The 14601-nt window shown below is 39.3% G+C and overlaps 1 protein-coding gene across 1 annotated transcript in view; it reads right to left on the bottom strand.

Moving 5' to 3' along the window:
- Positions 1-14601, bottom strand: part of ddb1 (damage-specific DNA binding protein 1) — a 64872-nt gene that overhangs the window by 32505 nt on the left and 17766 nt on the right. Inside the window, exons 10-14 of the mRNA XM_061815240.1 lie at positions 9511-9613; positions 5641-5716; positions 5454-5562; positions 3552-3730; positions 913-1076 (exon numbers count right to left, since the gene is read on the bottom strand). Coding sequence (XP_061671224.1) covers positions 913-1076; positions 3552-3730; positions 5454-5562; positions 5641-5716; positions 9511-9613 — 631 coding nt within the window. The remainder of the gene's footprint in view (positions 1-912; positions 1077-3551; positions 3731-5453; positions 5563-5640; positions 5717-9510; positions 9614-14601) is intronic.

The raw sequence follows: 14601 nt of genomic DNA, 5'->3' as shown, positions 1-14601 counted from the left end.
ATATTTTTTCATTAGAATAGATGGGTTCACAGATCAACACTACAGTGATAAATGGTAACGAAGATGTCCAGACTTGAAAATTAATAATAGTTATGAGTCAGAAGACAAACATACGCTGAAAGAAATTTAATATTTAACAAAATTAACATGAGAGCTCATGGGAATTACAAAATCAAACTTCATCTGGGAAGCCTCTTAACAATTAGAAAACAAGAATATTTTATCTGTTTTTGAGAAAGGAGTTTAATTGCCCAGCTATTAACACACACACACACACACACACACACACACACACACACACACACACACACACACAGAAAATATTATCTGCAGCTGCGTATTTACAAGATATTCATCATTGATGCAACTAGAAAGAAGACCCCAGTAGATGATCTTTTATCATTTGGTCCCACAGACACAGACTACAGGCTTTTTATAAGTTTAACCATAGAGGTTGTCTCCATACTGTGTAATATAAATCTTAAATTATACAATAAATGTAAAATTACTGATACCACCAGTGGGCATCTATAAAGAAAATCATTTCACCCTCCAGTAGCTCATAAATGTGGATTGCAGGGTATTATTCTGACTTGAACTTCAATGTTTATCTCCAAAGAAGGACCATCGCATAAAATGCCAAATAAGGTGCCAAACTGCATGTGGCCTATATTCAGTGTGCTGTTTGTCACAAAGCAATTTCCCTCGACTTTGTGGTTTTAGTATGTGAAGATTTTAGGGAGTTTTTGTCTTGCCTTTGAGATTCAGTGAGCTGTAAGGAAATTTCACTTTAATGAATTTGTAAAGTCCATTAAGGCATTATACTAGTTTAACAGGGCTATGGAAATAAAACTTCAGTTTACTCCCTCAAAGTTTACAATACTCTCTGAGAAGCCTCCTTTTTTGTCTCACCTCCACCGAGCATTTCCTTGTGAAGGGCAGTGAAGCAGGGGAGTTTCAGAACACGGGCTGAAATGTCAGTCCACAGCCCCACAGCGCAGAGCGGTGATTCGCCACCACCTTCCCCCAGTGGTGTGATGTCAAGGCAGGCCACCTCATGTTCCATATCTGTATTGCTAAAGACAACAAAAAGTGGCTGAAACCAGTGTCACGAAGAATTTAATGGTGATTCAGATTGACTCACGAATCCCTTGCCCAAAAAATATAATATAATAATAACATCTGGAATCAGAATTTTCATATTTGAATCAACAGAAATTAAAGAATAACATTATTATTATTCTGACAACATCCACAATGCTGTCACTTTCGATGTTTTACAACAACTGCCATTTTGACTCAGTGGGCATTGCTTAAGGACAAGTAGGCACTGTAGCTTCACCTTGATCTCCATTAAGTTTGTTCAAAAATAAAAGAAAATACAAAATAATCCTTCTTCTGCGAGGTTTGTATTTAGCCCAGCTCTAGTGAGCTGCATAAATAATATGAAAGCCTCACAAAAGAGGCAGAAGTGGAGACTTTGCTGGAGAAGGTGACGGCGGCAGGCTGAATGGGAGAAAAGTTTATCCAAGTAAGTTTAAAAGAGATGTTGCAGGCAAATTGGTTTTCCTGGCTGTGTGCTTCGGGTCATTATCATGTTGAAAGACCCAACCACGACCCATCTTCAATGCTCTGACTGAGGGAAAGAGGTTGTTCATCAAAATCTCATCTCATCAGTCATCCTTTCTTTAATACAGTGCAGTTGTCCTGCCCCATGTGCAGAAAAACACCCCCAAAGCATGATGCTACCACCCCCATGCTTCATAGTAGGGATGGTGTTCTTGGGATGGAACTCATCATTCGTCTTCCTCCAAACAGGGTTCGTGGAATTATGACCAAAAAATTCAATTTTGGTCTCATTTGACCACAAAACCTTCTTCAATGACTCCTTTATACCACCCAAATGGTCATCGGCAAACTTAAGACGGGCCATGACATGTGATGGATTAAGCAGGGGAACCTACCGTGTCATGCATTATTTCAAACCATGACGTCTTAGTGTATTACCAACAGTCACCTTGGAAACGGTGGTCCCAGCTCTTTTCAGGTCATTGACCAAGTCCTGTCATGTAGTCCTGGGCTAATTCCTCACCTTTCACAGGATCATTGAGACCCCACGAGGTGATATCTTGCATGGGGCTCCACTCCGATTGAGATTGACCGTCATGTTTAGCTTCTTCCATTTTCTAATGATTGCTCCAACAGTGGACCTTTTTTCACCAAGCTGCTTGGCAATTTCTCCAAAGCCTTTTCCAGCCGTGTGGAGTTGAACAATTTTGTCTCTGGTGTCTTTGGACAGCTCTTTGGTCTTGGCCATGTTACAAGTTTGAGTCTTACTAATTGTATGGGGTGGACAGGTGTCTTTATGCACCTAATGACCACACACAGATGCATCTAATTCAGGATAATACATGGAGTGGACATGGATTTTTAAAGGCAGACTAACAGGTCTTTTTAAGGGTCAGAATTCTAGCTGATTGACAGGTGTTCAAATACTTATTTGCAGCTGTATCGCACAAATAAATCATTAAAAAAAATCAAACATTGTGATTTCTGGATTATCTCTCTCACAGTGGACATGCACCTACAATGAAAATTTCAGACCCCTCCGTGATGCAATATAGCAGGGTGTTCAAATACTTAATTTTTTCATTGTAAATTAATTTGGCTGTCAAATATGGTACCAAATCAAAGAGTTATATTGAATCATTTTTGTGGGCTTTAGTTGGATTTGTTACTATACAGTGGTTACAGTGCTGAGGAAAAGCACTGTTGCGTAAAAGTTGTCGTCATGTCAACATTTCATTTTTAAAATTTCTAATTTGGGCTATTTATTGTAAATTTGTCATCACACTTGCAGACATGCAATATACTTGGTGAAATAAGCAGGCATTAACAATACAACTTTACTTCTGATCCAATACTGATACTGACAGCCTTGAGTTTTGGTCAATATCGATCTGATCCAATATCATAAATTATTTGGGTTTTTTTCAATATGGATATTTTAAAAAGGGTTGCCCAAGTGATATTACTCAGAGAAAATCATGCAAGAGTTGGTATGACAAAAAAATGACCCACGGATTATTTGGGTTATACAATGCTGTGTTTCCCCCTACATCAGCTTGACTTCAGCAAGTCACCGAGGTAAACGTACAGCCAGCCAAGAAGAACTCGAATCCCCCACTGATTGGGCCACCATTAACAGCAACAAGTGTAATCATGGTTTTGTGATCGCTTGCAATGAGTTTATCGCACTGTGAAGGAATTTTGGTCCACTCATGTTTGCACAACTGTTGTAATGTTGTGGGGCTGCAAGTTATTAGGTTTTGGGGGCAAGCACTTTTTCCACGTATGACCATGGAGCTTTGTTTTTTTTTTCTTCCTTAACAATAAGAACCATTTCAAAACTTCATTGTGTTTATTTGTGATGTCTTTGACTGATGTTAAAATGTATTTGATGACGGCAAACATTTGTGACAAACATGTAGAAGGGGCAAACACTTTCACACCACAGTAAGTTGCTAATTATGTATATCAAATTGTCCTACCTGATCTGTTTGAGCTCTCCAGACAGGATCTGAAGATAGTAAAGGGCACGGCCTACAGCAAGCACCACCTGAGTGTGGTTGCAAGCAGCCACACTGATGTTTCTGCCTTGTGGCTCCTTCCATTCACTCACTAATGCTTTGCTGTCCTGAAGCACCAAGCGAACAGAGCCAGACGTGATCTGGAAGTAAACAAGGTTTTTAGATTTTAATGTTATTCTGCACAGCACCTCTGGCAAGTGACAGAAGCGTGATAAAATACAACGCCTCTTCAAAGAAAATTTCATTGTTTACATTTGGTCGTATGCCAGGAATACTTCTGCTCAAAAATCATTTGTCCTAATTGCTTTTTACGCAATTTTCACCCTTTTTGCTAAAAATGGTAAAGATAAAATGTGATACTTTTTCTATCCCTTCCACTGACTTTTTGTTAACGTTAAGTAATTTTCAGCAGGTAAAAAGGTCACATCCCAAAATCTTTGCATGAAGCCAAAGTAAAGACTTTAATCTCTGAGCGTAAGCATTCAATCATTTGCCCAGCCTTATCTGGTTTCCCAAAAGAAAAAAAAAAAAAAGAAAAAAAAGAAACTACCATAAGTAGTACTCCCAAGCAATGTTCCCTCCAAGCTGCGCGTGTGTGCAGTTGCACACTGCTGATGATGACATTCTGCGTTGCGCACGAAAAAATTTAAAAAAAAACAACCGGAATCGAAAGTGTAACATAACATTCAGTTTGTGCTATTTTGCAATGTGATTCATTGAGTGAGGTCTGTCTGACTGCTTCATCCAATAAGACAATTCACATGCATACTGACAGAACTCATAAAAAGGCTTTTCATGGGTTTTTTTGTGTGTTTTGGGGGTGAAAAATGGTGACAACACTATGCAAAATCATGGCACAGCCACAGATTTTTTGTTGTCGGCTGTGAGAGCAATTTCACTAGCTTTGACCTTGTCTGAGCATACATGCAAACCTGAGTCATTATTTTGTTTTAATTCGAGGGATGTGTTTCATGTTTGAATTTGTCCAAAGCAAGAACGGAAGTTAAGTTCTTTAGATATCCTCATGGATCTTTGTTGTTTTGACAGAGGGAAATACCTTTGCATAGAGATCCCACATTTTTGGCAAAACAATTGTCATTTGAGTGTTGGAATTCTAAGCAGAAAATTGAAGCAAAGTCATAAAACAGAATTCAGTTTGTTCTTGGTTTATTTTAAAATTTTCTCCCTTAATTTTTATATTTGTAGGTATTTAATTGCCAATACTCTTTCACAATTACATGTTAGGTCATGTTTCTACCAAGCAACATCTCAAAGATTGGGTAGAGGCCTGTATTTAAAAAAAAAAAACTGGAGTATATATATTTTTTAAATGTATTTTGTTAGTAGTGACCCAATAACAAAAAAAACCCCAAAGTAAAAAACGTTTTTTTCAGTATTTTTTTTTCTTGAAAATGTTACTGATGAACCCCCAAAAGGGATTAACAACATCAATCCTGGCAATCCTTCCAAGTGATTATCTTCATAGAAGTGTTTTGAATAGGCTCTAAAATTTGAAACTGCATTTTAGCTAATTATTTATTGACAATAGTCTGATCCATTTTCAGCATCAGATTGTAACAGCAGGGAGTACCTGAAAACCTGACATTTAAAAAAAAAAAAAAAACAAGCATTACCCATCTCATCTAAGAGTTAGATCCTTGTAAGCCTGCCCACAGCTACCATTTAAGTTTGACTTATGAGTAAAAGAGTTTAACTTTATATGTGCAAACTGAACAAATTTCTGCACTAGCAGAACACTGAATAAGGCTCAAACATCAATTTTAGCCTAGTAGACTACTATATGGTGAAATGGGCAGATGTGTGGTACACACATTTAATGTGCGAGACTCTCAAGATACCAACCTGAATGAGCTGCTGGTGTGCAACATTGCCACAATAAAATGTCTGCTGATTGTCTACAAAGCCTGGAAGTTCTGTCTCCTCAACCTCCTCACCACTCAGCATCAGCACACTATGAAAAAAAAACAGAATTAAGAAAGGACTCTTGAGTTACATATGGATGTAATATGCTCAAACGCAAATTGCTCACCGTGTTTGACCTACGAAAGACAGTACCAGCATGTCATCTGTCTCTCTTCCCGTCTCTGAGCGCAGAGGCCACAGACCTGGAACGCAATTTATGAGAAAAGTTATTCGTTCAATCAATGTACTAAGAAGGAAAATTATTTCCCTTTTTTCAAGTTTCAACATTTTAACACAAATCTTGGAAATCCAATGGTTAGTTAATTGAATAACTGTCTCAGGCTGAATCAGGAGGCAGTCTTTCAGGGCAGAATTTATTAATAAACATCTAAAACTTGGCGGCATGGTGGCGCAGCTGTAGAGCGTTGCCCTCAAGGTTTTGAGGACCCAGTTCAAATCCCATCCCCTCCTGTGTGGAGTTTGCATGTTCTCCCCGTGCCTGCGTGGGTTTTCTCTGGGCACTCTGATGTCCTCCCACATCCACAAAACATGCATTAATTGGAGACTCTAAATTGGCACTTGGTGTGATTGTGAGTGCAACTGTTGTATGTCTCTATGTGCCTTGTGATTGGCTGGCAATAGATTCAGGGTGTATCCTGCCTCCTGCCTGATGACTGCTGGGATTGGTTCCAGCACTCCCGCGACCCTCGTGAAGATAGACGGCTCAGAAAATGGAAGGATGGATATCTAAAACTTTACAAGTGCAAGCAAACCGTATAAGGCCGATGCAGCTCATTTAAACGTTAGAGCAATGACCTGACACAGAATGTAAAGTGTATAATGAGCAAAATTTTCCAGAAATATTTTCAGTCAACAGAGCACATTATATTTCGGTATAGATTTAAAATAAAAATAAAGTCACATTAAATGGTCGTATACACGTTGATAGGGTGGTTAAAAAAAAAGGTATATATTTTTTATGCACCTGAGCAAACACACTAAGCTCCCGAAGGATCCCCACTATGAGCAACATCAGACGTGTCTTCCATTGAAGTTGCATGCTCATTAAAACAATCAGATTAAAGCATTTACATTCCCAAACTGAACACTTTTAAGAACAATTTTGTTTTTTGCAAAATTAAAACAAAAATGTCACACTTATGTTCCTTGAACTACCCAAACAATTGATTTCTAACCAAACCAAGACAACTATAAACAAATATGAAAGCCCACTTCCAAATGTATTTATTTATTTTGGGGGATTCACAATCATGTCCCTGTCTGTTTTTCTTGGTGTAAAACTAAGTTATTGCTTCCACAATATTCTTTAGCAGTCCATGCTGACAACTTGAAGGATACTCCCAAACAGTTGGATGGTGAATGTTATTTTGTATTTAAAATACAAGAACTATTTTTGTACACTATTACAGTATGTGCTTTCGGCCATTATGAAGGTGTGCCAAGGTGGAACTTCAACATTACTAATTGATTGATTAATTGACGTATTACACCGACTGATTTAAAAAAAATTCAAAGGCATAACTATTGCTACGTCAGCTTAGCCATGTCATTGTGAATTATTTCGTTAAACTGACAGCAGAGATGCATTCCTGTTGAACAGAACATTGGGGATGAGAATTTTAAAGGACCACGGTCATGAAATGCATGGTTTTTAGTTATTAATGAAAAAAACAGCAGCTAGTATGGACCCATCCGTTTTTTCCACCACAAAACATGATTTTGACGTACACTGCTTTTTGTAACTCCCACCAGGAAAATCCTCTTGAGGGATTTGTTTTCGAGAAGAAGCGGGAAGTGACGTACAGGGCATTAGTGCACTCAAGTGGTCTAGTCTGTTGTGTCTTGCTTCGTGTGAGCCAAAATGCCAGCTCGTTGTATTGTTGGATATTGCTTGAACACTCGGGAGGATAGATTCATTTTTTTTTACTTTTCAGAAAGACTCGGTTCGTTGTGAAAAATGGATTTCACGGGTGCAAAGGACAAGAGCTTCGTGGGTTCCAAATGACAGGTAGGTGTGTATACAGCTACTTTAAAAAAAAAAAAAGTTGGTGGGGGTGGAAGTAATCCTCTCAGAATGTAACAAAAGATACACGTACCAAAGTCAGGGGTGCCAAATATGTCGATGTACCCATCGGCGCCAAGCACGGCTTCGGACGAGCCGCCGCCGAAGCTGTGTCTCATCTACCGCGATCACAGCTTCGGCCGGGGTGGCTCATTCCAGAACAAAGCTGGGGTGGCTCATCATGGAGCCGAGTCGAGCCAGGGTGGCTCATCTCCGCCGCGCGTAGGTGGATCGGACGGGGATGCAGTTTGGGCACAGCATCGTCGTCGCTCATGGGGTTGTTTTTAATCACCGCCGCGCAATTTCTTTTGATTTTTTTTGTTTAGATTTTCCCATGATTTCAAACAAGGAAGCAAAGTGTTTGAGGCGTGGGGCCTTAAAGGGCCACTGCCATGAAATGCATGATTTTTAGTGTGTTATTCATGAAAAAAAAAACGACAGCCGAGATGGATCCATGTGTTTTTTTCAACACAAAACATGATTTTGACATATACTGCTTTTTGTAACTCCCGCCATGAAAATGCTCTCGAAGGATTTGTTTTTGAAAAGGAGCAGGAAGTGACGTAAAGGACAGTGGCGCCCCCTCGTTGACTCGTTTGTTTCCATTAGTTTTACCTCTGGGAAGGTAGCTTGTTGTTCCTTCATGTTAGCCAAAATGGCGGCTCATTGCATTGCTGGACATTGCTTGAACACTCAGGAGGATGGATTTACCCTTCCAAAGCTTGCCAGAGACCTGGTTCGTTTGAAAAATGGATTGCACAGGTGCAACGTCCGAGAGCTTCGTGGGTTCCTTGGCAGTAGTATTCCAGTCTTCCGGGAGCTCTTCCTGTCCATCTAGAGCCTGTCTCACCTCTTTTCAAAAGGCCACAGGGCATTCTTCCTTCCTCAACTTCCACCACCTGATTCTCTGTTCTACCTTTGTCTTCTTAATCTCTCTACCCGCTACCAGAGTCATCCTACACACCACTATTCTAAGTACATCAGTAACCAACCCGGGCGATTCACTCAGTCACACACAGACAAATTATATCTTTTTTTTTTGTCTAAATTTGACAGCACAGTACATATGTTGAACTACTCAAAATGTATAAATGACCAATTGAAGCAACCTATTTATAACAATGAATAAAAAAAAAAAGATTGAAAAAAAAGCCACGACATTCATTTTAATGGAATTATTATACTAAGCAAATTATTGTAATTCCAGATAAATGAGCAGGAGGTTAAATAATACTTTCATGTAACATAATGCATCTACATTTTGAATTTCTTAGTTTAGCTAAACTAAACAATGAAAGTCCATGCGGCTACATTAGTGGTGGTATACGTCACGTGACTTTGTTCATCTACAAAGGACATTATGACCACTGTTTTGTGTTTCCCAAAATACTTCACAATAATTATAATTTTAGTTGAAGTTACGTTTAATGCGGCAAACTTTGGGAACATAGCCACAGTGATATCAGCGCAGTCGCTGCCCACAGAAGTATAAAGAAGCCTTTATATAGTACAGTACAGGTTTCTCTCAGGGTGCACAAGCTCCGTGTAATGTAGTGGTTTTCAAACTGTCGTGATGGGGGGGAACAACTAGGAATGTCCAACATGATCAAGTCTGATGGATGCTAGCACTCACCTGGAAATTAAGCATTAAGCACTAGTGAAGCTTGCTCGTTATTAAAAAATAAACGTTTTCAAATGGCAATTTTCCGAGATATTTAGATTATACTTAGCTTAGACCCCTAACAGAGCCATCTGTTACCACACCGATATAGATCTTAGATAGGTACAAGCTGGTGTTTTGGCAAAGGGATACACACAGCTGTGCAGAATCAAGTGGCTCTACTGTTATGTAAGGGCTAGAATTAGGCTCTCAGAAAGTCAAAGTTTCAAGTGGAGGTGACAAAACACACAAACCTTTGATTCCTGGCAGGTCAATGCTGGCATGCTCATGAATCCCAATACCGTTGCGGATGATCCGAAGAGAGCCTTCTTTGAATGCACCTGAACATGTAACCAGCTGAAAGCAGCAAATGAAAACATAAACATGAAGTTAACTATGAAGCTTAATGAGATGCTAGATGCTATAGAAAAATAAAAGGTTTATAGAAAACAACAAGCTTGATTAAAACAGTCACAGGTAATACTTCGTTGGTATTGATTTTTATAAGATTTGTCCCTAAATCCAAGACGCTGATGTAAGGAAATACTTCTCTCTCTTCATTCTGATTGGACTATCAGATTGTAGACTATAAACTAGACATTGCTTGTAAGATACAACCAAAAACCCAGCAATTTTACCCTGAGTGGAAATCAGCAATTTCATTTTAGCCATCCATCCATTTTCTGAGCCACTTATGTTCACAAGGGTCCTGGGAGTGCTGGAGCCTATCCCAGCTAACATTGGGCAGGAGGTGGGGTACACCTTCAACTGGTTGCCAGCCAATCGCACGGCACATGGAAAAAAAACAAACGGGCGCACTCACAGTGACACCTACAAGTAATTTTGAGTCTCCCATTAATTGTTGTTTTTGGGGTATGGGAGGAAACCGGAGTGCTGGAGAAAACCCATGCAGGCATGGGGAGGACATGCAAACCCCACACAGGTGGGGTCAGGATTTGAACACCGGTCCTCAGAAATGTGAGGCCAACACTCTAACCAGTTTTTATTTGTTTGTTTTCTTTGTCCTGTTTGGCTGTTAAATCATGCAGAATCTAGAATCTGTACCCCTTTTATACCAGAACAGATTTACTTTTTTTGAAAAGGGGTCTGAATACTTCCGTACATGTGTGCATAATTAATAAATGCCAGGCAGAAAAGACTATAGTAAATGAAAAAAATTAAATAGCTTGATAGAGGGCGTCCTAAACACCTTGAGCCAATCAAAGAAACATCACACTTGGTAAGCAAAGACTGGGCGCCAGAGAAATGTAGCAGGAGAGTGAGAGACAGCATATAAATTGAGTTAAATATGGAGATCACACAATGACAGATAAAGGAAGACAAAATTTTGAACGAATACCACTTAAAAAAGCAAATTAATAAGTGTACATTTCTGGAGATAAAACATAAAAGACGAACACACAGCACAGTCTGAAAACTGAAAGTTATTAATTAAAACACACGTAAGCCTAGAGGAGGGGCTAGAGACTATATTAGCTTGTTTGCATAGAAATAGATATATATTTCAATCTAGTTTACCAGATGTTTTTGAGTATTTGTACAACTGTATGTCCATTTTCTTACATGCTGCAATACAAATAAGTATTTTCCGGACTACATGTCGCTCCAGAATACAAGTCGCACCAGCCATAAAATCCATAAAAAAGAAGAAAAAAAACATATAAGTCGCACTGCAGTATATGTCGAGATTTTGGGAGAAATTTATTTGACAAATGCAACACCAAGAACAGACATGGCATTTAAAATTACATGCCGAACAATTTAAAATAAAAATGGAATAGAGGCAACAACAGGTTGAATGGTATGCTTATGTTACATGACAGAACTGAGAACGTGCCTGGTATGTTAACATAACATAAGAGTTATTCCGATAACTATAGCATAAATAACATACAAAGAAGTTTACCAAAACCATACGTGTCACTCTAAATACCCGTTAAATAAAATCCATTGCAATCTTCATCCTGGGTCTAAACAAGTCCGCCAACTCCAGAGGTAGACAACGCGCCGCCTCCTCTTCTATATCGCCTACGTCAGACTCATCATCAGTTACAAATACAACTAGCCTATTCCAGGCTTTCTGAATCCCGACAGGATGGTTTTCGTTGTCACGGAAGCCCATACTTTGTCGAGCCACCCAATGACTTCCCGGAAAGTTGCATGGCAGATTCACCCGGAAGCTGTGCACTCCATCAGTCATCCGAGCCATACCTGGCTCTTTTGGTGGTTACATCATGGCTCACGGAGCCCTCATAAGGACATACTGTACATGTGATTTCTGTCATGCGGGCAACGTAAATGACGCAGAGGTTTGTCCTTGTGGGGTTGCCGTAGTTCGCAGGCTTCAGGTCGAGCACATATTGTGTTGGAACAACGACGCAATTATGGAAACACTTTTGACCAAGGTTGCTCAAAAAAAAAAAATACAAATACCACCGAAGATTTCAACAAGAATGGACAGCCTTTGTGGAGAGGAAGGGTTCTGCTGTGTGTCTACGTTCAAAGATGGGGAGTATGCTAAAGCATTCGTCCTCAATGTTGCCAATAAACATTTTGCCAACTTTGCATAAAAAGAAGATGATTAAATGAATAAAAGACATGCCTGTGTCGGCAAGAACCGTTCACCATCATGATGACAGATCAAATTGAATTACATTCACGATAAACGGATGGAAGTCTCAACGCCTGCATGAAGCTTAATCTAACGGCATATGAAGCACCACAAGTCACAGTCGTAAAAAGTACTTTTGCCATCATTGTTTGCAACATCATAATGTTATTTAAAATAATTTGCAGAATATGATTTTCTCTTCAATAGCATTTTTGTTCAGTCCTTCTCAGTTGTTATAAGTTATAGCTAATGTTTGAATGCTGAATTTTCAGAAGTAAAAGGTGCGGCTACACAGGCCTAGAGCACCCTCACTCTTACGATTGTCAGTGTGGAAAATAACCGATAAGCTATTCGGTAAATGGATGGCTGGATGTAATAATGTGTTATTAATTTCACATATACGTCACTCTGGAGAATAAGTCGCACCCCCAGCCAAACTATGAAAAAAAAACTGCGACTTATAGTCCAAAAAATATGGTACATATAAATTTATGTCTCTAAATTTGAATGTATACATTTTATCATACAGTTCATGCTAACACACACAAATACACACACACACACCTTAAACCAACAAAATCACAATCATCATCTACATGAATACAAATGTTATAGCCTAAGTTTTGGGAGAAAGCTGAGGTTTGATTTTGACTCTTGAGATCTGCACATTAAATTCCCAAAATTACATTCAAGGATCTCGTTTCATGTGCGTGCCACATCTGAGATGCAAATGAGCAGGGACACATAAAGCCTGGTGAATCTGCATCCAAAGATATCCAAGATTGCTTCACTACATTTGTATGTAAGTCTCGAATGAAGTGGTCTTGCATCGCAATTTTTGGGTCAAAATAAAGATTTTGCGGATCAAAAAAATATTGAAAAGCAAAACCGCAAATGTGTTTTATCACAAAGAAGCTCGCAAAGAATCAGGCAAGGGCGTATGTGACGTCACTTATGTCACTGAAGGCTAGATGCGGAATTTAAGGTGTTTGGATGAGAAGCGGGAACACAAACGGTTGTAAAATGCGATGGCAAACTGGGGTGAGAGGGAGCAGGGGAGGAATGGCAAAAGCATAGTAGCATTTCATAATAAAATCCAAGATGAGCATCTGTTTGTTGTAACACGGACATTTTGCTATACCAAGTATCACACTGCATCGTGGGACCCAAGAAACAAAGGTGAAGTTAATACACACTTTAGAGATCTTCACGTTAAACCCACTTTATTCTCTCGTCAACAACGTCCGTGTTGCAACAGGTGACCTGTGCATTGCCGCGTGCAGCACCTCTTCATAGCTTGCCAAGCACAGATTAAAGAAAGTTGCTGCGAGGGTAAGTAAAGCCACGGAGCTCATCGCTCATGATTGGCCAATCAGAGACAACCAAAGGAAATACAAAAAGCAGTTTTGACAATTGACAATTCAATTTGTTAAGGCACAAAAAAAAACCTCTCTCTCTGTGAAAATGTAATTCCCCACCTTGTTAAATCACAGTCACTGTGACTAACCACAAATTTTGGAAAGCTTAATCCATCATGCCATGAACCAAACAAATTCAAGTAGAAATGAGGGGGAAAAAGGGCTTGAAATCCATCAATCTGGAAAAGGTTACAAAGCCATTTCCAAGGCTTTGGGGCACCGGCGAACAATTGTCAGAGCCATTATCCATAAATAGAGAAAACTGGGAACAGTGCAAACCTTCCCAGGAGTGGACGAAGAACTAAATTACTCCAATAACAACTTATGTATCCAGGAGGTCACAAAATAACCTTGGAAAAACATCTAAAACTTGCAGGCCTTGCTGGCCTCAGTTAAAGGTTAAATCCAGAGAGCCTATATTTTATGTGTATATCACATAAACATAGCTAATTTTTATAAAAAAAAATATTTAAAAAATTCTAAACATAACAGAAATGAAATAAATTAGCGCCAAAGTGCACATTTTCTTTGGAATCCGAATGCCTCCCATGTCTTTTTCAAACCGAGGCTCTGTTGAAGCTGCTTCCGTGTGACGTCACGCAGACAACCGCATTACAGAAATGGCTTCCTACACAATCACACAAGCTGCAAGTGCGATCTCGAGGAGATAGACAGCAGTGATGAATAAGTTTTTATGGAATGCTCTGTGGAAGAGATAGGAACTGAAGAGGAGGAATTTTCTTATTTTTCCCATATTCCGAAAACATTCCATCCAGTTGCGGTTTTAACTTAACCATATACGTATGTTCGAACTGGAGTTGACGAATGCCACACAAGAACAGGATTCGGCGAGACCTGACCAAGTTGACATGGAACTTCGCACCCTAAACACAGACCGGTAGGTGCCTCAAGAAATCTACGTACATCTTGTTGACGAAATAATCTAATTCAAAGACGTTTAAACGTCTGATGCTATTTGCACACAACAGTGAGTCGTTTGTTGTTGTTCTTGTTGTTGTACTAGCGATGGAGTCGGCGTAAAACAAAAATCGAAACCTTCGGTATCGTTCAGAGTTTAAAGCTCACGTTTATGTTTATCTACATGCATTTAGCCCATATTTTAAATAATCCACCAAAAATTTGAGCGCACACACTGCCCTAGTCGAATTTGAGGAAGACCTTAGTGTCAACAGTACACTAACTTTATACAAGGTACAATTTGTACACTGTAGCCACCTCCTAAACATCACATGGATACAGATATTAGCTGACATATATATCTGTATCGCTATTGT

The sequence above is a fragment of the Syngnathoides biaculeatus genome, chromosome 3 (assembly GCF_019802595.1).
Source record: "Syngnathoides biaculeatus isolate LvHL_M chromosome 3, ASM1980259v1, whole genome shotgun sequence".
Taxonomy (NCBI): Eukaryota; Metazoa; Chordata; class Actinopteri; order Syngnathiformes; family Syngnathidae; genus Syngnathoides; species Syngnathoides biaculeatus.
Note: the sequence above shows the minus strand (reverse complement) of the source record. Positions and strands in the feature narration are given on the sequence as shown.